The sequence below is a fragment of the Cibotium barometz genome, chromosome 19 (genome assembly GCF_041138505.1).
Source record: "Cibotium barometz isolate CiBa-2024 chromosome 19, ASM4113850v1, whole genome shotgun sequence".
In the NCBI taxonomy this organism is placed as follows: domain Eukaryota; kingdom Viridiplantae; phylum Streptophyta; class Polypodiopsida; order Cyatheales; family Cibotiaceae; genus Cibotium; species Cibotium barometz.
Window position 1 is genome coordinate 4,489,686 of NC_141064.1, and position 22,125 is coordinate 4,511,810.

General features: G+C 47.7%; 1 protein-coding gene across 3 annotated transcripts in view; it reads right to left on the reverse strand.

Moving 5' to 3' along the window:
* The window catches only part of LOC147628123 (uncharacterized), a 230,797-nt gene that overhangs the window by 21,942 nt on the left and 186,730 nt on the right, over positions 1-22,125 (reverse strand). For 2 of the 3 annotated variants that reach the window (XM_086813146.1, XM_086813144.1), the window contains exons 13-14: positions 611-779; positions 360-476 (exon numbers count right to left, since the gene is read on the reverse strand). In XM_086813146.1, coding sequence (XP_086669272.1) covers positions 360-476; positions 611-779 — 286 coding nt within the window. The remainder of the gene's footprint in view (positions 1-359; positions 477-610; positions 780-22,125) is intronic. The other variant, XM_086813145.1, reaches the window with a different exon arrangement.

Genomic DNA, 22,125 nt, shown 5'->3' on the forward strand with positions numbered 1-22,125 from the left:
GGTATCTATCTAGTGGAAGCCCCCATAGCCTTTGCCAATATGTCACTATCTGGAATAGAGAGAGAGAGAGAGAAATGAAATGAAATGAAATGTTATAGAAATGAAATGAAATGTTATATTAACGTCTTCAAAAGGCCATAATGACCTATGAGACCAAAAGTTACATCATGGTGGATCTGATACAATGTCTGGATAAAAAAACCGAGAGAGAGAGAGAGAGAGAGAGAGAGAGAGAGAGAGAGAGAGAAACTATTCTAAAAAAAGTTGAAAAAAAGTGCAGGTTTGCAGGAAGGGAGATGTGAGGGCACCGAGAGAGAGAGAGAGAGAGAGAGAGAGAGAGAGAGAGAGAGAGGTCATACCTGCATACATGGGCAAAAAACCAGTCACTTGATGGGTCACTCTTGCCAATCGTGTAGGTAAGATCACCATTAGGATAGTTCTCAGAGTATTGTAACCATAGTCCATATTGTCGGTACCTAAATAAAAGACACTTGCCTTAAACAAATATAATTTGAATACCTTGTCAAAAAGAAAACGAAAATGTATTCATGTATTTAATTGAAAATGCAACATTGGGTGTGGTACTGTTAAATAGGCTTGAGGAGACTACTTAACGGCGTGCCACCTTTCAGGATGATTAACGAAGAGCTTATTTATGTACTGTGGCTTTGGTTCAGGGATGAAGAACTCTTTTGCCGTTCGATCAGGAGTCCCTATCTCCCATACAGTCTGACCATCCCTTGGGGGTTCATAGATAAGATTTCCTAGATCCAATGCACCTGGATGCATGAACATTAAAAAGTTGAAAGAGATTTTAGATTATAGAAACTATGATCAAATTTCATTGAAGATCTCAAATAATAAATTTAAAGCCATAAAGCTTCATTTATTGGTGTTACATGGAACGGAGGAAACTATAAACTGTCACTCAAGAAATGAAAGACCGGTAGGAATCTCTCTCTCTCTCTCTCTCTCTCTCTCTCAAATGTGTCATTGCCTAACCTCAGATGACCTAAATGCTTGTTCTCCAAGTGGGTTAAGGGACTCACCCTGACATCTAAGGCTGGGAGACAAGGAGACGGTCTCTATAGAGGGAGTATACATGCTGAATGTAAGTAATGGTGTGGAAGAGAGCACCCACTGGGGCTACCTCAAACTCCGCACGTATTATGTCATGGGGCACCAACGGCTTACTTCTGATCATGAGTGACAACATCAACACGTTGTGAGGTTACTAGGTGATGGCCTCTATAACACCACCAGCAGGCACACAAGAAGAAAATGTAAAGGGATCAGAATTAAGATCCCAGCTCCAAGGGCACCAATGAACTCTGCACCTATCCTCAGCCCTTCAGCTGACACAATCAAACACCTCAACACTCCCCAATCTGACTCAACTGACTCCTCCAGCTCTCCTCCCAAGTTAGATCTGACCTCCAACACCTGTGCCACAGCTGACCTCCTCTGATAGTCTGCTAACCTGTATCCTTCCCAGCTGACACATAGCTAACTGTAAACTGATTCAAGTGGTTGATGCTGACCCCAGTTTGATATGAGTCCTCCAGGCTCTTCTATATTCCTCCAGCATCAGCTAACCTCAAACCCACAACCCTAGGACCTAGCTGAACACTTTGCTAACACACCTGTCTGACTGAATCTGACTGAAACTGACTCAACTGATTAAGACTTCCTCTCCTCTATGTCCTCTGACACTTCTAGATCCTCAAAACACTCAAACCTCGCAAGGATCCAACCCTATGGACTCTCAACTGACAGCAAATGACTCACCACTGACTCTGAATCACCATTCAGCCCACAAACCAGTCTGACTGACTGCTAACAGTCCTCTGACTGTCAGACCTGACTCAAATCCACTTCCCTTCAACCTAGATAAACCAGTCCTAGCCCTTTACACCTTCAGTTGATTGTACTTGATGCTCAGCTGACCTTGTCTGACTCTGTATCTTCTCATCTAAGGATGACTGAGTCAGCTTTGACTCAGCACCAACTCCCCGACATCAGACTAACACTCACAAGTGCTCCATCTCCATGAACTCAATCAAAGCAACACACATACCACAACTAAAACATCAAATCAAAACACTTTGCATCCACTCATAACAACTAAAACCCAAACTTTCCGACTTCCTCAAATAGACAAAAACATATTAGTGTCTCAACATCCCTGAGACATGGGTTCAAACATAAGAGAAGAAAACACCAAACACCATAGGAATCCTCTACAGGTAGACCTCAGCAACAGCTCTTCAAAGCTTCATCTTCACCCACAAGCTCAAACCTCACTGAATTCACTGCCACAAATAACATGTCTTTCTTACACACATACAAACCAGTATTCAGCTGACAGATAGCAGCTACAGTTGAGTAGGTATTAGACTGAGCCAAGTCTCTAACAAAGATGCTGCACAGAGATCCTAGGGCAACCACGTCCTAGCTGATCCTCCGGTCTTCAGCACACCCTCCGCTCTGACCCAAACAAATCCTCTCACACTATACTACTCTTTCCTCTGCAACCATGAAAAAAAGCTGCAGGACCTCCAGCCTTCAATCTTCAACAAAACAAATTGACATGCAGATAGCCTCTCCACTGCAGGCACTCTCTTCTCTCTGGTGGTCTCTCTAGCCACACCTTCTTTTCTTATTTTTGGTCTCTCTAGCCACCCCTCCTTTCTTCTTCTTTTTTTGAAAAAACTAAATTGAACCCATTTTCAACCCGTCACCGCCTTGATTCTTCCAGAACGTTGCGCCCCCCTGATTTCTTCGTTCACCCATGATCTTTTCTTTTTCTTTCGCACTTGCACATCTCCACTTGGCCGCCATGCCGCTTTTGCCACCTAGGATCCACTACACACTACCGTATATACATTATATCTATCTATACATCGTGTTTGGATTGGGTTTAGGATTCCTCTCACATATTGCCCACCCCTCTCACTGAAACGCTTTCAAGTGTTTCACAACACTCTCGTGTACTCTAAACAATTGACCCTTCCACCTGGACCAAAAAGGTGTAACACCAACCTCCAAAGCCATCCAACTGAACTAATCCACCCACCTAGATCAAATACCTACAAACAATCCTCGAACAGGCCGCCACGCTGCTTTTGCACCTAGGATCGACCATACACTATCATATATACACTTCATCTACCTATACATCGTGTTTGGATTGGGCTTAGGATTCCTCTCACATATTGCCCAACCCCCCCTGGGTGAAACACTTTTAAGTGTTTCATAATGCTTTTGTATTCCAAACTCCTCTCTTCCACAAACCACTCCATACAACTCCATTAACAGCAATAAAGGCACCATCTAGCATTTCAATTATGTGAGAGGAATCCCAAGCCCAATCCAAACATGGTGTATAGGTAAAGATAATGTATATATGGTGGTGTGAAGTGGATCCTAGGCGGCAAAAGCGGCATGGCAGCCAAGTGGAGACGTGCAATCGTGAAACGAGAAAGGGAAGTGTATGGAGGAACGAGGAAATCGGGCGGTGCAACTTTCTGGAAGAAAGCAAGGCGGTGACAAGTTGAAGAGGGAATTTTTTGAAGTTTTTGGGGAGAAGAAGGGAGGAGGTGTGGCTAGAGAGACCACCAGAGAAAAGAGAGAGAGAGAGAGAGAGAGAGAGAGAGAGAGAGAGAGAGACTCCAATGAAGTGGCTACCTGCAAGTCAATTTGTTTTGTTGAAGATTGCACGCTGGAGGTCTTGCAGTTTTTTTTAATGGTTACAGAAGAAAGAGCAATACAATGTGAGAGGATTTGTTTGGGTCAGAGCAGAGGGTGTGCTGAAGACCAGAGGATCAGCTAGGATGTGGTTGCCCGAGGATCTCTGTGGAGCATCTCTCTTAGAGACTTGGCTCAGTCCGATACCTGCTCAGTTGTAGATCTGTTTGTCAATTGAAGACTAGTTTGAGTGAGCTTGAGAATGATATGCTGCGTGTGACAGTGAATTTTGTGATGTTTGAAGTTGTGAGTAAAGATGATGCTTTGAAGAGCTATTGCTGAGGTCGACCTATGGAGGACCCCTAAGTTTTTGTAGTTTTCTTTTCTTCTTGTCTTATGTTTGAGCCCATGTCTCGGGGATGTTGAGACAAGGTCTAGTTTCATTTCCGTGAAGAAGGATAAGAGTTTAGAGGTTGAATCTGTTGTTGGGATTGATGAGATTTTATAATATGGAGTTTTATTTGTGTTATTTTGATTGAGTTTGTTGAGATACAATAACTGTGGGTGTACGTATGATGTCTTGGGAGTCAAAGCTAACTCATGGCTGAATTAGTCACCTTCAGTTAAGAGGATTTGGTGTCAAATAGGGTCACAAGGGTGCCATCTATAGTTAGTTGTGCATCAACGATGATCAGCTGGAGAGGTAGAAGGGTAGATATGATCTTTAGGGTTGAAGGGAAGTAGTTTTGAGTCACGTCTGATAGTCAGAAGACTATCAGCAGCAGTCAGACAGACAGATTGGTGGGCTGAATGGTGGTTCAGAGTCAGTTGTGAGTCAGCTGCAATCAGTTGAGAGTCCATAGGGTTGGACCCTTGCTATGTTTGAGTGTTTTGAGTATCTAAGAGTGACAGAGGACACAAAAGAGAGGAAGTCTGATTCAGCCGAACCAGTCGGGTCATTTTCAATCAGATCAGTCAGACAAGTGTCAACAGAAGGTCAACAAAGTGTTCGGGAAGATGTTGGGGTTGGGGGTTTAAGGTTAGCTAATGATGGAGGATAATAACAGAGCCTGTCTAGGTACATCATGGCTCGGCCTCCCGTCTGCCAAGAGGGTCTCACTATGTCTCCTCAGCTCAAGTAGAAACAATCCCAGGCATCTCTGATCCTCAAACTCCATGACCCTGTGTAACGGCCCAAAACCCTCTCGAAAGAGGCAGTGATATCTCCCTTGGATCTCATAATAGACTGTACATCCGCAAATGTAGTGTTCCTCAGTCTCTACCTCCTGGTAGCATAGCTGACAAATGCGGTCATCCAAGATCTGATGCACATATCGCCCTCTCTCAATCCGCAACTGGTGTGATGAGGTGCGGATCTGTCCAATGGCACAACGTATCCCATGTGATAGGTGTACATCCATGTACGCTGGGCGGGTGATAAAATCATTTGGTGAGAGGTGTAAAAAATGGCTCTTGTAATGAGCCATATTCGTGCCCAAGGGCTCAAGGGGGCTAGTCCATGTCCTCTCTGTGTCCACTCTGATGATATCCATCTTGATCACGCGGTTTTGCTCTGAGCGGGTGAGATCCAAAAATGGACAATCCATCAACGAAGATAGCTTGACCAGAAAACAACGAGCACGCACTGCAAGCTCCCTGATCCCTGAAACGCCCTCCTCTGCCTCTGTTCCTTTGCCATCGCTTCCTTCCTCCATCGCTACGCCCCTCCTTCCTCCATCGTTTCCTTCCTCCTTCGTTGCCTGAATCACTCCCCTCCACCTCTGATCCTTCCTCCACCTCTGTTCCTCTGCTTTCGCTTCCTTCCTCCATCGCTGCGCCCCACCTTCCTCCTTCGTTTCCTTCCTCCTTCGCTACGCCCATCCGCCTCTCTTCCTGCTTCGCCCCCCATCCTCCTCCGCCTCCCCTCCTTGCCTCTGCCCGCCCTAATTCGCCTCTTCCTTCCCCTCTGTTCGCCCCTACCCCTGCCCGCCCTTCTTCACCCTCCTGTTGATCGTTTCGCCTCCCCTCCTTCCTCTGCCCTTCCCTCTGCACAGCCCTGTTGTGCTGCCCTTCCCCCGCCCCTCTTCGCCTTTGTGTCCAACCATCTCCCCCTTGCCTCCCTTTCCTTTTTGCTTTTCCCTTTTCCACCCTCCTTTCCTTTCCTCCACCTCAACGCCTTCCTCTTCCCCTTGGTTCGGATTGCTCCTCATCCGGGTTCAAGTCGGCCTTTTTCTACGATTAGCATCATGGCTAATCATTCTCCCTCGGCCGGGTGAACCATTGTATTTTCCGAAGCCGAGCTCGCGGTCCTCTACGCCGAAATAGAGAAACACTCCAAAACGACCCTCATTGCCAAAATCTTTGGATCTCACCCGTCCCGTCTCCAGGCTCGTCTCGGGAATAGGTCTGATCTCGCGATGGCGAGGATGCCGTGGTCAGGATCCTGGTGGGGGTGGCCGACGAGTACGACATAAGATGACTCCTCTATCAGTGGTCACTCCCTGGGAGCGTGGTCCGTGCCCTGATGGCCCAATGGAGGAGGTATCAGGAGGTGTGTGGGCTGGGTTGCTGGTGCTCGTGCCGAAGAAATCTGTCAGGGTCCTCTGTCTAGGTACATAATGGCTCGGTCTCCTATCTACCAAGAGGGTCTCTCTGTGTCTCCTGAGCTCAAGTAGGAACAATCCCAGGTATCTCTCATCCTCAAACTCCATGACCCTGCGTAATGTTGGAAATAAGTGCACACTAGGTGTACTATTTCTCTAGTCTAGTTTCAGTTCAGTCTTTGTGTCTTGAGTCTAGTGCCATGTGGCACCTCTACATTTATCCCATAAGTGAGTCTACTCAATCTTGTACTTCTCACCTATAAATTGTAGGTGTCACATCAATGAAAGCATCAATCTTGTGTCTTGTCTACACTCATCTCAAGGTAACTCATTTTTGTCTTTCATTTATGTTCTTGTTTCATTTCTAGTCTGCTCTTGCTTTCATATTTTCTACATGGTATCAGAGCAGGCTGCTCCTGCCCTGTGTTGCCTGCCATAGCTTCAGGCCACCATCTCCCTAGCTGCGCTCAGCTTGTAGGACCAGTCTATTTACATTCTGCAAAGGCTGCGCCGGCCTGAACTTTCTGCGCCAGCCTGTTTTCCAGTTGCTGCTGCTGGTGTTTCTTCATCTACAGGCTGCGCATCACTTAATACCTTCTGCTGCTGGCGCTTCATCCTCTACAGGTTGCGCATCACTCCATTCCTATAGCTTCTGTCGGCCATACCTGCAGCTACTGTCGGCCTCCCTCTCTGGATGAGCAGCACTTGTACTGCTTATTCACAGGAGCTGTATAACACCTCTGCAGCAACCTACGTCTATCTGCTGGAGGCGGTGTTTCTTCATCTACAGGCTACGCATCACTCCATATCTGCTGCGTACTCCTCTCGTTTTCTTGGAGCTGCTGCTGCCCGCTGTACTGTTGCAGCTCTCCTTTGGCTGCCTTCTTCATCGACTCAAGGGTGCGCATCATCTAAAGGCAGTTCAGTTCTGCCATCGCTTTCTCTTGAAGAATCTACAAGGTACTGTGCATTGTCTCCTTCAGTTTGCTGGTCAGTCCTTTTCTTATCCTCATATCTGCAAACTGCTAGTTCCTCATGCTTCGATGGGCTGTCACATGCTATGGCCTTGACAAGTGGTGAGAGAGCCGGCTTCTAAAAACAGTTTGGATCTCTTCTTTCATTCATTTCTGCAATCTTGTAAGGGAATAGACACTGCCCTTGCATTTTAGCAAGAGGTAAGACCTTCCCACATGGCCTCTTCTACTCATTCTCTCATGTCTATCGACAAATTCAATGGCTCCAACTTTCATACTTGGCAAATCAAAATCAAGTGCCATCTTATGAAAGAAGGTCTTTGGGACGTTGTTCACCATGCTGCTCCCGAAGATTCCGACATTGAGCAAGTTATCACTTATGCTCCCACTGCCAAGAATGACAAAGCCTATGCTATCATCCTGCTCTGTCTTGGAGATGATTACATTCATCACATCTCCGACATACAGTCTGCTTCTCGAGCATGGATCACTTTGGATACCCTTTTTGGACCCCGCTCTAAAAACTCTAAGATTGCACTTATGATCTCATTCTTTGATCTATACATGCAGGAGGGAGCTACTATAGCCTCTCATGTCAATTATTTTCGCAGTCTTATGGTTCAGCTTGCATCAGTGAAGTCCCCTATCTCCGAAGATATTGCTATTGCTGTGCTTCTCAAAAGCTTACCTGACACCTATGCTACTTTTGTCACTACCTTCAAGTATCACAATAATCCTACTCTTGAAGGTATCATCAATGCTCTCCAAGAAGAGGAAAGAACAAAACAACAAAAGGTAACTGACACTGCATTTTTAGCAAAGAAAGGAGGTTCTAAGGTAAGAAAGCCTTGCACCCATTGTGGGAAAACTAATCATATGGAGAAGGACTGCTTCAAGGCTCATCCATGCACCATTTGTGGCCGTGATAATCACCGGGAGAAGGACTGCTACTCTAAAACCTCTACATCAGCCCCTGCATCTACCTCAGCCCATGTTGCTGCAGCATCTACATCAGCAGATCTTGCTGTTCATTCCTCACATGATGAGGAGTGGGCTTTCTGATTACTTCACCTTTCTTGTCTACCACTTTGACCACCGATGATGTAGGTCAAGGGGTTCTAGTGTCTTACTCATTATGCTTTTTGACCTCTCTCTTGTCCCTACCCAAGAGGCAGAGATTGCCCTTGAGGAGGGGATGTCTTCAAGGTCCATCTGTTTGTCTACAGTCAGTCTTCTGTCTATCTAGTCTTGTCTGTCTGTCTATTTGTCTATCAATCTGACTGTGTCTTGTTTTAGATCCATCTTGTCCCTATCCTTGTGAACCCATATGAGGATATCACTTGAGGAGGGGTGTCTCAGGATTTTTGTCTGTCACGTCTTCTGTCTTGTCTCTCAGTCTATCTAGTCTCTCTGTCTTGGTTTTATCTTTTGTCATGTCATAGTCTTGTTTTTTGTCTTCCTCCTAGTGTCCACTTAAGGAGGGTGTTGGAAATAAGTGCACACTAGGTGTACTATTTCTCTAGTCTAGTTTCAGTTCAGTCTTTGTGTCTTGAGTCTAGTGCCATGTGGCACCTCTACATTTATCCCATAAGTGAGTCTACTCAATCTTGTACTTCTCACCTATAAATTGTAGGTGTCACATCAATGAAAGCATCAATCTTGTGTCTTGTCTACACTCATCTCAAGGTAACTCTTTGTCTTTCATTTATGTTCTTGTTTCATTTCTAGTCTGCTCTTGCTTTCATATTTTCTACACGTAACGGCCCAAAACCCTCTCGGAAGAGGCAGTGATATCTCCCTCGGGTCTCATAATAGATTGGACATCGGCAAATGTAGTGCTCCTCTCTCACTGCCTCCTGGTAGCATAGCTGACAAATGCGGTCATCCAAGATCTGATGCACATATCGCCCTATCTCAATCCGCAGCTGGTGTGATGAGGTCCGGATCTTTCAAATGGCACAACATATCCCATGTGATAGATGTACATCCATGTACACCAGGTGGGTGATAAAATCATCTGGTGAGAGGTGTAGAAAATGGCTTTTGTAATGAGCCATTTTCATGCCTAAGGGCTCAAGGGGGCTAGTCCATGTCCTCTCTGTGTCCGCTCTGATGATATCCATCCTGATCACGCGGCTTTGCTCTGAGAGGGTGAGATACAAAAATGGACAATCCAAACTATACTGAAAGGGTGGTAGTGCCTCTATCCGCAAACCATGTAGGTCAAACCATGATCTCATCTGCGCGTAACAGCAATGAGTACCTCCATCCTCTGCCAACTATATGGATGAGGTCAATGCCAATTGGGAGTACCTCTGCTGAGGGAGCTCCCATAGCCGCTGTAAAAAGGTAACTGCCTGGAATAGGGCCTCGGTTACTACTAGTGCGGCACCCAGCTCCGCCCGAACAATCTCATGTGGTACTGATGATTTTCTCCGAATCATGCGAGGACTCATCATAATCAGTGGTCTCTCCCTTTGCCTCCATCCCTCATCCGTCCCTCTCTGAGATCTGTGATGTATGCTGGGCCCCCAAATTGAAGCTCCATACATGAGGGTCAATGTGACAAGAGTATCAAATAGCCACAATTTGGTGCACGGCTCCTGAAACTGTATGTGTGCACACTGCCTCTCAAGTGCCCCCAAGGCTGCATGCCCTCGAGCTAATCTAGATGCTGTGTCTCCGGGGAGAAACGCGGTCCTGTGTGAAAGTAACTCCAAGTAGACATATGATCTGACATACTCAATCGGCTCCCCTCAGAAAGTGAACTGAGGCTCTAATGTCATCACCCATGCCTGTGTGGTGTTAAACACCATAACCTTGGTTTTCTCAAGGTTCACAGTCAGATCTCTATCTGCACAGAAAGCCTGTAAATCATCCAGGTGTCTCTGTAATCCCTAAGGAAAGTCTGAGATTAGAACAATATCATCAGCATATAACAAGATGGGTATCAACACCCCTACCAGGCATGCCCCTGGGCCTCCCAATCTGTCTACATAATCAGAGACGGCATCAATACACAATCCAAAGAGGGTGGGCGATAGTGGGCATCCCTGCTTCAGTGCTGGTCGCTATATCGGATAGTCCACCTAGAGCTCAGACTCTGCCTGTCTCACAGACTCATACAAAGCATATATCCCCCACTGCATATCCTCGGGTACCTCAACGTTATGCAATCTGTGCATAGGCCTGGCACATGATGGTACGGTATCGAAGGCTTTCCGGAAGTCCACAAAGCAGCAATATATCCTTCTTTTCTGTGCCCTGCCCTCTTTAGTAAGTGCCCGAAGTGTCAGTATGTGATCCAAGGTAGTAAATCCTCTCCTAAAGCCGGCCTGTCCATGTGCTCGATAAACATGCCTCTCTGCCCAGCGGCTCAGCTCTGACTCCAATACAGAGCCATATAGTTTGGCCAAGTAACGACCAATCATGATCGTCGTGTAGTTGCCTAGTACCATGGGGTCCCCACTGTTAAAGAGTGGTACAATGACATGCTCTTTTCAGCTTGCCGGGAAACCCTCACAAATGGCACGATTAAACACATGTACGATGAGCGGAGCCAAAGTGTCACGTGCATATGAGAAGTGCTCTCCAACTAGCCCATCATGATCCTGTGCATTTCCATTCTGTAACCTGTTTATCGCATCTAGCACCATCCGCATAGTAAAAAAGGTGCTACTAGCCGGTCTAGCTCCTAGTGGAGGGGGGGTGGGGGGCTGGTGTCCTGGTGCATCATATAGCTCTCTAGCATAAGTATGCCATGCCTCAAGTTCAGTAATCGGAGTACTAGGCTGTCTCTCCTGAAACATCTTCCATGCCCTCTTGCTGTCCTTCCCCAAGAAGAGTTGGTAGAACTCCTCCTCTAGCTTAGCCAGATAGGCTCGTTTCTTCCTCCGCACAAGACGCCGAAAGATCATCTTGGCATGTCTATGCGTGTGAGTCCCAGTGGCAATCTCACGCTATAGCTATGCTCGTGTCTCACGACACTCATCATCATACCAACTGTTCTGTGGGGCACTGTTGCAGGGGGGGGGTGGAAGGGATCATAGTGCAGGGAAACGCATATGAGGCGGATGCATGTAGTACACCTGCCAATCCTCTCGTGATCTCGTCCAGAGGGCTATGCGGGTCTAAAGCGAACAAGCCATCAGATACTGCATCTCCGTAAACCCCACTGTCTCACGTGTAAACTGATATCTCGGGTACCTAGGTGACTGGCTGGCCCATCTCTCGGGGATCTACTTACTAGTGTGAAACTCAAGTATGCATGATCGGCTGCTATCCCAATGGGCGACTGGAAATCGTGAAACCCCGCACATCAGGTATCAATGAAGGAGACCCCATCAAGTAGTTCACTGTGCTCGCTCCCCCTTTAGAGTTCCACTGTGTGAGAGAATCTGATCCTTGCCATCTCAATAAGCCATTGTATATGACCAACCCATGTGCACTCCCGAGTGTGAGAAAATGCGTGCCATAATTTGTAATCTCCCCTTCATCATGTGCTGATCTCTGTAACCCTACATCCTCTGCCGTGATCGCCCGGTACATAGCCTCATGAGTATCATACAGCTCTATCTGCTCTGTGCCTGTACGTGCATTAAAGTCTCCCAATAGTAATATGTCTCCCATGCTGGCAAACCTCATGATATCATCATATAGCGGCATATAGGGCGACTCTCCTGATGGTGCAAACCTGGAGTGGGCTAGGGAAAAGTAGCATACCGCCACATATAGCTCGCTGCATATTCGGACCCACATGTACCTCCTCGCATCTGCATCTCTATGTACCACATGTATTTTGTCACGAAGCTCCTCCCTGAAAAGTATTGCCACTCCTCCAGATCCTCTGGTACCTCCCATTGTGCGTGCCTAAGGGCAAAAAACTAATTGCCATCTATAACCCCGCACGTCAGGAAGCCTCTTGTTTGTGCACTGATGGGTCTCCATATACATAGCGATATCATTGTGTCTGAAAGTATCCTCAAAGTATCCTGCATCTGTTCCAAGGGCTCCGTTGCAATTCCACACCGTGAATCGCAAGGTCTCATAGGCCGCGCACCATCAAGCGGGCCTCCTCTCCATAATGATGACTCGGCCATCTCTCTATACCGCCCATTTCCCCTCTTTCCTTGCCTCAAGCACACGCGGCATGTGTTCCTTCCGGTGTGCTATTTGTGCCGGTGTAAGGTCCTCATCTAAATAAATCTTTTACCTCTTAAGGGCCATCTTGTTGGAGAGGAAGGCCTTCTTCTTCTCCAAGTCACCAAACCTCATGATCAATATCTTCGCCCTGGTTTCATCTCTGCCTACTCGCCATGATCCGGTAATGGGTACATCAGTGGCTCCAATTTTTGTTGCAAGAGCTTTTGCATCCTCTTGGGGATTTCCCTTATCTTCCCACCCAACTACACGTACATGTAAGGCACGTGCCCGTCTCTTGGCTTCCTCTTCCAATGTAGCATTCATCACCTCTACTTTATTGACTGGTGTATCCTTCTGCTTTTTTACTACTTCAATCCATGGGTTGACTTCCTCAATTTGTTTCTTTGTGGCACTGGCAATTTCAGCCCATGAATGCATTTCCTTCTCACTTGCAGCCACACTGTTGTGCCAATCTCCAAGAGCATGTCATCCTTCCATTTCTGCATCTCTTTTTTCATTTCTATGTGCATCAAGGCTTGGGCTAATTCCATCTCAACCCATTGGGCTTGCATTTCTCTCTTATTTGAAATCTAGTAGAGGCCCTCTTCCAGACGATCTGCTTCATTAAGAGGATCAGAGATATGCCATCAGATTGACTCTCACATAGAGCTTTTGAGGCTTCCAGGCAGCCCGCAGAGAGTGGAGATATGAGATCATGGTATTCACAGATGATACAGTGGCTCACTCAGCATGGTCTTGACATAGATCACTTGCCACCTTTCCAGTATGATATACATGCACCACACATCCAGCTCTCTCATAGTGAGAGGAACAGAGTCCTTTGGCAGGATTTATGGCAGCGATACACTCAGGAGACTTGGATTACACCCAGTCAACCTCTACCGCCGAAGATGCTATACTACAGAGATCAATTTATGCGTATCTCAGCGGATGGATTCATACAGACCTGGATACATGGATGTGTACATGCCTCACAGTGCCCGAGTGGTGATTGGCCAGCTCAGAGTGTCATCACACCAGCTTGAGATTGAGGCAGGTAGGGTAGCACGGATCCCCAGAGTAGAGTGGATATGCAGACTATGCCAGGAGGAGGTTGAGAGTGAGGAACATTATGTATGCAGATGCAGAGCATATAGTGTCATTAGAGAGAGATACACCACCATCTTCAGTGGGCATCCCTCACTCCGCCAGATCATGGAGTCCGTAGACCAGCACAGATTTGGCCAGTTCTTGTTAGAGACACAGTGCCACAGAGAGACACTGCTATGGACTCATACCATAGAGAGAGGTGGGGGACAGCTCCAGCTTACTGATTTCTTCCAAAGATCTATCTTAGTGCCTATCCTGACACAGGAGGGGGTTACACTTCAGCGCACTGCGGACCTCCGAGCCAGACGGAGACCGAGAGCACCAGGCTACCAGACTCCCAGACTACATCAAAGGGAGATCACAGAGATACGGGCTCGACATCAGCACCATATCTAGGAGCGGCTAGCTCACTTACACTCACACCCGGAGATCATGCTCCGAGGTATTTTTGCCTCGCCATTATCACATATTACACCCCCATTATGGTACTAGTTGGAGCTAGACAGATCTGCATTGCATTCTTGTATACCCTGCGCATATAGGTTGCATACTGAGCCTCTAGTAGTAGTGCTCCATCCATCACACCCCCCACTAGCTCAGTACTTTCATAGTTTATTTCATGTTCATTTTGTCCTTTTTTTTTCTGGACATCAAGAAGACATTGACAGTTGTACATTGATTTGTCTCATAGGTCGAGTTCGGCCTCTAGTAGACGTTAATACAGCTTTCTTTCTTTCTTCCTTTCTTTCTCTCTCTCTTAGATGACCTATGGGCCTGCTGAGTTGACGTGTGCGCCTCTGCTCTATGCGCACCCAACTGTGCGCCTGTTGAGTTGACCTGTGCGCCTATGCTCTATCCGCACCCACCTGCACGCCTCTCTGCTCTACTCTATGCGCACCTCTGTAGCCCACCTCTGCTCTGTGCGCACCTCTGCCCGCTTCTCTGCTGCTCTGATTTGTGCGCAGGCAGTTGCCCGCCTCGCTACTCTGTACGTACCTCTTCCCACCTCTCTGCTCTGATTTGTATGCAGGCAGTTGGTCCCCGTTTTTCCCACCGACCCTCTAATTTGTGCGCAGGCAGTTGGCCGCTGTTTTCCCACCCACCCTTGCTCAGGCCCCCAAGGCAACAACTAGGGGAAAACATGTCTCAACCCCTGGAGGGAGAACAGGATGGTGAGACAACCTTTCAAACCCCCACGAAGGCACCAAATGCCTACTGCAGAAGATTGAGAGAAGGGATCATGTCCCCTAGCTCACGAAGGCTTGCGAAGATGGCCTCACGAGATGAGGCCCTTTATGAGGAGATACAGCTTCACATAAGGACAGAGATGAACACCATGCGACAGGAGCTTGAAAAGGAATGGACCGAGCAGATGCATGCCCAAAGGAAAGTGATAAACGAAACGCTGAAGGAAGAGATAGGAGGTGCAACAAACTCCGTCCGGACAATGTCATGTGGGACGGAGGGTTTGCTGCGGATCATCCGTGAGAGCTTGAGAATCTGAGGCCTCTCTATCTGAGACCATGTGGAGGTGGCGAGCCCAGGTGCCCATACTACTGCAGCATACATCAAAGCAGGGGTGACTAGTGTGTCAAACAACCACCCCTTGCTCCTGAAAGTGTGCCTTGTGACATTGTCTCTCTAGCATGGCCAGAGCTGCATACCCTCGTGTGAGTCTATCCCTGGCTGCCTGTGCCATAGTTAATCTTCCTGGCGGAGTCGTAAATGTAATCCCCAGGTACACATATGAGTCTACCACCTCTACCTGTCCTCTTGCTAGTGTGAAGATGGCCTGTCGTCGTCGTCGAACCGGCCCTGAGGTGTGGAAAATCATGGCCTTGGTTTTCCCAAGGTTCAGTGTAACCCCCTCTATGTGCAGAAGTCATCAAGTGCATGGAGATGGTGCTGTAGTCCCATCCGCGACTCAGAGACCAGAATAATATCATCTGCATATAGCATAATGTGGACTGTGGTACCTGAGATGTCTACCCCGTCCCCACCACCATGACCAATGAAGTCAGCCACCTCATCGATGTATAGCCCAAATAGTGTAGGAGAGAGTGGGCATCCTTGCTTCACACCTATGGTGCTAGCAATAACATCAGATAGCCCCCCGGGGCATCGTATGCGCCCGAAGACCTGCTCATATAAAGCATAGATGCCCCAAACCATCTCTGATGGGATCCCCAATGACTGTAGGCGCTGGAAGAGTCTCTCTTGTGGCACCGTGTCAAATGCTTTGCGGAAATCCACAAAGCAGCAGTGTAATCTCTTCTCCCACGCCCTAGCCTGGTCAATCAGACATCTCAAAGTGAATATATGGTCAATAGTGGAGAAAGCTCGTCGGAATCCAACCTGCCCTGGTGCTCGCAGTCCCTCCTCCTCTGCATATGAGCTCAACTCTGCCTCGAGCACTGCGCCATAAAATTTGGCCAAAGTATGACCAATCATGATAGTCCTGTAGTTGCTGGGGTCTAGCATGTCTCCCGCTTTGTGGAGAGGCACGATGGTGTGCATAGTTAACTCAGCTGGTAGGCCCTCCACTAGTGCCCTATTAAAGAGGTGAGCAACAAAGGTTCCCAGTGTGTCAGCTGCATAAATAAGATGCTCACTCTGTATACCTGTGCGGTCAGCCGATCTCCCATGCTGTAACCGGCGGATAGCTCTCTCTACCATCGAGGCGGTAAAGAAAGTAGAGGTGGTGGGGCGGGATTCCTGTGGCTGTGGTATGGGCGGCTACTGAGGGATATGGTAGAGACTCTTTGCATATGTGTGCCATGTGTGTGGATCCTGAATCGGGGTACGAGGGCGAGGCTCTCTCATCCTGCGCCATGCAGTGGCTGCATCTCTGCTCATGAGTAGGTGGTATATATCCCAGTACTGTGCCTCCTCATATGCACGCCTCTTACCGCGTGTGAGGATCCTCATCTGTCGGCTCGCCTGTCTCTGTGTAATGGTCCCCAGTGCTTTCTTGGCACGGAGGTGTCTATATAGCTCTCTGCACTCATCATCATACCACCGATTCTGGGGCATGCTCCCACATCTATCTGTGTGTGCAATGTGTGTATGATGGGGGAAGCTGCGGGTGGCGGCCGTATGTAGTAGAGATGACAGCTGGGTGGTGAGTGTGTCTAGAGGTGACAGGGGATCCATCTGGAATAGCCCGTCATATACATGATGCTCATATATGTCTGCCAAGTCATGGGTGAAGTAGAAAGTTGTATGCGATGCCTGTGTGGGCTGTGTGGAGCTCGCCAAGTCATGGGTGAAGTAGAAAGTTGTATGCGATGCCTGTGTGGGTGCTGGTGTGGAGCTCGCCAGTGACAGTAAGAGGTACGTGTGATCCACACCAATAGGACAGGGGGGGATGGTGAAAGATGTCACTGCCTGTGTGGTCTCCATGGACCCCATGATGTAGTCCACTATGCTACCCCCCCCCCCCCCCCTGATCGTGGAAAGCATGTCACTGCTCCTAAATCCTGCAACTGTCTCATCCCGTTATAAATAACGAGATGGTGTCGCACTCCCAGCTCAAGTAAGTGATGACCATATCTGGTGTTATCCGGCCCCATGTCCTCTGACACCCTGCAAGCTCCTGTGTCCTCCACCTCTAGTGTGTGCATCACCTCGGGGTGTTCGAAATCATAAATGTCGCACTGTCGACTCTGTGTCCGTGCATTGAAGTCCCCCATAAGGAGGACTTCCCCCAGGTTGGAGTAGTGTATGATCTCATCTGAAAGGGCTGCATATGGTGACTCTCCCAATGGCCCTGTGTCCTCCTCCCCACCTCTACTCTCATCCTCTGCTGTCATGGCATATCTCGATCCTCTAGGAGAGAAGTAGCATAGAGCAATGTATAACACCCTGTCTGCTGAGAGCTGCCGTCTAATCCACATGTATCTAGCCTCCTGGTCACGTGCTATCACCTGGAGGCGCTCCTATAGCTCTCGCTTGAAGAGTACCGCTATACCTCCAGATCCTCTCGATGTGCTCTGCCGTGTGGTCCCCCTGTATGTAAAATCCCACTGATAGCCCTCTACTTTGGGTAGCCCCCTCTCTGGGCTCTGGTGCGTCTCTGTAAGTAGTATGATGTCCCGTCCCTCCATGACCTCCTCCATCCTCCCAGGATGTGTCCAAAGTGCTCCATTGCAGTTCAAAACTGCTATGTGTATCTGTGATCTAGATCCTCCATAGCCGATGTCCCATAGGCCGCCTGGCGCTAATCGGTGGCCTTGCCATTGATGATGACACGGCCATCGCGATAGAATGCTCTCTTGCCCTCTTTCCGGGCCTGTAGGACTCTCAGCATCCATGTTTTCCTGTATTCTATCTGCATCCTTGTAAGGTCGTCATCCAACTAAATGGGATCTCCCTGTAATCCTCGTAGAATCACCCTCTTCCTCATGAAGGCGACCCTCTCCGTCTCTCCTACAAACTGTAGGATGAGGGCTCGCTTGCCTGTTGACTCTTTCCCGGCTCTCCATGCTTTGGTGAAGGGGAGAGGGTCCTCTTCCCTATAGCCGAGCTTCATGCATAGAAGCTGTCCATCTTGCTCGGGAGTGGAGTTGGGTGTCTTTTTTTTTTTTTTTTTTCAGAAAGAGACTTTTATTAAGTATGAGAAAAAAGCATACAACAATCACAGCTATAAGCCGGAAGAGAATAGAATCACCCCAATATGTAAGGTGATTTCAACCACTGAGGAGCATCATGATGCCAAGTAAGACCTGTGGTACTAGAGGGAAAGAAGATGCCATGGTCCCGTTCCCGCATAAATATCACACGCTTCGCCTGCGCAGAACAAGAGGGTCCCTGAATGCAAGCCCAAGTAGCCATAAGAGTGTGGATGATATCACCCCATATAGTACTAATGCACTGAGACTCAAAAATCTGAACACCCTCAATAGCCTTCGTGCATCTAGCTCTCCAGATCTGCCATGCTGTAATACTGGCAATAATCTCCCAACTGGTGTCAATCCTCTGTCTAGGGGGTGTATAATCAGAGTGAGGAACATCCTACAATAAACCATGCTGGGCAATACCTCTACGAATAAAAAAAACAGAATCTGTACCACTGCCCTCATAAAAAAGTTGCGGACCGGACTGGGAGAGCCAAGCAACTGCCCCCCAAGTCACATGCATGGCTCAGCCACTCAATTTGCCCATAAGTTGGGCTACAGGACCCCAAATCTGCTATGCAATGCTGCACCCCCATAGACAATGTTGTACGGACTGAGAATCTGCCGCACATCTAGGACAGGAAGGTGCTACACCGAAAACTGATCTCCACTGATTGGTGGGGAGACCACCATGTAAGAATAACCAAAAGAAATGAGAGATTTGGCTCCCTCTGTATGAGTGCCAAAGTCTATGCCAATATCTGCGCTGTATCACCGGAGAAATATCATAGCTCTCCTAATAAGGCCTGAGAGTAGGAATTCTATGCATCTGTCGAGTAAGGAGAAGCCTGGCATTCCGAACAGTGAAACTGAAAAAAGGAAGGCTTTTCAAAGGATCGAAGGCATCAATCCACTCGCACTCTCCTGGATCCCACTGAAGATATCTGATAGGACTGCCACCATATAGCCACAAACACCAAGAGCCATGAGTCACTATCTGAGGAGAAGGGTCAATGAACCAGTGCTTCCCCGAGCGACCAACAATCCTCACTAGACTAAGCGTAGTGTTTGGTATGATCTCCTCCATACATCTCCTCAATCTCCTACCAGTCATGATAGAATACATGAGGAAATCTGTATCCTCCTGGCCTGGCAGAGCAATGACCTGCAGAGGTATGCCTATCCTCGAAAAAACTCCCAGCCAACTCGAATGATAGTCTCCGTGAAAGGTCCCAGAAAGCCACTCATGCGGAATAGCTGCATCAATCTGATCAATACGAATGCGAGAGCCCCTAAGATGTTGAGTGGATGCAACTCTCCGATCCTCCGGAAGACTCTTAAAGGTCTTCCAAGCAAGAACTGTGTATGCGCATCTCTCCCATCCTGACCATTGCATATAACGAGATGCACCAAGTGGCCGACCAGCCTCATCCCTAATGAACTCGCTCCACATAATAGGTTGTCGGTCAGCCTCATCCAAAGACCTAGGAAGCCTTTGTCGCAAAAAATATCTCATGCTTCTCCATGCTTTGACAATGGCTGCAATAAGAGGGGAAGATGGTGCCCTAATATCAGCCTCTGTGAACAAAAAACGTGTGTTGGGCATCTAGTCTCTCCCGACCCTAGGTGTACATCTGGAAATCTGAGACAAGAAAAAATCCTTCCAAGGCTCAGTGCCTCGTAGGAAACCTCTGACCACAAGTTTGCAAAGCAACGCCCTGCATTGAACATCCGGATCGATAATATTCAAGCCCCCCTCTCTTTTGTGCTGAATAATTGTGAGCCAAGCAACCCTGGCACGAGTGTCTGAAGTGCCATCCAAGCCCGGCCAGAGAAAATTGCGGATCAATCTCCGCAATTGGCCAATGCAAGCACGAGAGAAGCACCAACAAGAGGGAATAAACCAAGCTGAGGCAAGCAAAACCTGATTAGCCACCAAAGCTCTGGAGGCTAAATCTAATCTCCTGGAGCTCCAATGGAGGAGCTTCTTCCGGATACTCATAACTAAGGGAGCAAACTGCTGTGCAGGAGAAATATCAATCCCAACTTGGCATCCCAAATATCTAGCAGTATATCCTCTGTTGATCCAAGTAAAACCAAGCTCTGCACCCCAGTCAACTCTCGGTGAATCACTAACCCAAAAGCCAAAAGATTTGTGCCAATTAATGAGTGCCCTTGCTGCTAAACAGAACTCCTCTAGTGCTACCCGGAAGGAACATAAGCATATATGTAAAGCCTCCAACCAACTCCTCATGACAACGAAGAGGCAACCTCAATCCTGAAATACCAGCAGTGGAGCGGAAAAAGATGCTCATGGCCTCTGCAACTATGATAGATAATAAAGGGGCTAATGGGCAGGTCTGTCGTACTGAGCGAGAAATCTGAAACCACTCTCCTCTATCACCGCAAGCACAAGAACTCTACTGTGGGCATCACGATACATGCAAGAAACTCCCTTGATCCATCTCTGAGAGAAGCCCATATGACTAAGAGTACCCTCAAGAAAGTCCCAATCCACTCTATCATAGGCCTTCTCAAAATCCAAGAGCAGAATGGCTAAGGGCTGATTGCTCGCTTTAGCCCATTCGACGGCCTCCCAAAACGAGAAAATGTTATCAAAGATGCTCCTGCCGTGTAAGAATCCATTCTGGGTATCATGAATAACATCCTGCAAAATTGGCTGCAATCTGATGCTCACTGCCTTAGCAAGTATCTTATAGGCAATCCCAACAAGTAAGGTGATAGGTCTCCATTGGCCAATCAATGTCTTATCCCCGCTCTTAGGAATAAGATAAATAAGCCCCTCAGTGAGAGAAGAAGGCATAGAACCTATGTCCCACATCTCCTGCAAAGCCGATGTTATCTCAGCCCCAATCTCATCCCAAAAAGTAGTGAATAAAACAGGGGAGAGGCCATCCTCGCCTGGACACTTACCATGAGGTAAGGCATGAAGAGCATGACTGAACTCCTGCATAGAAAAAGGGGCATTCAGACCAGCACACATCTCCTTGATGATCAAATGTGGCAATGCATTCCAAACCTTCCTCTGTGTCCTGTGTCTCAGATCAGAATGCGGCTCAGCACTAAGAAGCTGGCAATAGAAATCGGTGGCAATCTATCTTACCATGAAAGGATCTGAGTGAAGAGTGCCATGTGAATCCTGCAACTGTCTGCTGACACTATCTCTGGCATGAGATGGGCCGTGAGAAGCAAAGAAATGTTTGTTACATCTGCCACCCATCTGTGTCCAAAAGGATTCCTGGGCATGGAAACGATACTCCGCACGCTGCTCAAGAGAGTGATGAAGTTCTGCTCTAATAGTATGCAACCCATTGAGCATGAGGATGTTTCTCATGCTCTTTCTGCAAGGCAGCCAATCTACGTCTAAGAGCCCTTTCTAAGTCCAAGGCCTCTTGCCTCTTAGACAGGGCACATGTGTGATAAAAGTCACTAATATCACAGAGAGCAGAGGCCAGGATTTGAAAGGCCTGTAAGAAGTCATGAGATCTCTAAATATCAAGCATACGACGCGATAGTTCTGCATTTGAAAACAAATGATCAGGGATGCGTACATGGGGTGCTGATCCATGGCAATTAGGATCTCTAATACATAAAACCATTGGGCAATGATCGATTTGGAGGTGCATATAGCAATCAAAGTATGTCCACCTTTGTCAAGCACCCAATCATCCACATAAAATCTGTCTAACCGTGCATAGATACATCCTACATCTCTTCTCCTGTTAGACCATGAATAAAGAAGAGTGGATGGACTCCTCAAAATGTCATCCTCATGCCAACAATCTCTACCATGAATGGAGAGTATAAACCTCTCCCAAGACGCTCTTTCAAGAGGATGCACCAAGCCCTCATGTCCACCTCTTTTATCCGTTGGCATCGCAACCATGTTAAAATCCACACCAATAATCCAATGGTCGGCAAGAGGCATCAATGTAGTGAGAGATTTCCAAAAGGCAATCCTCTCACCTCTAT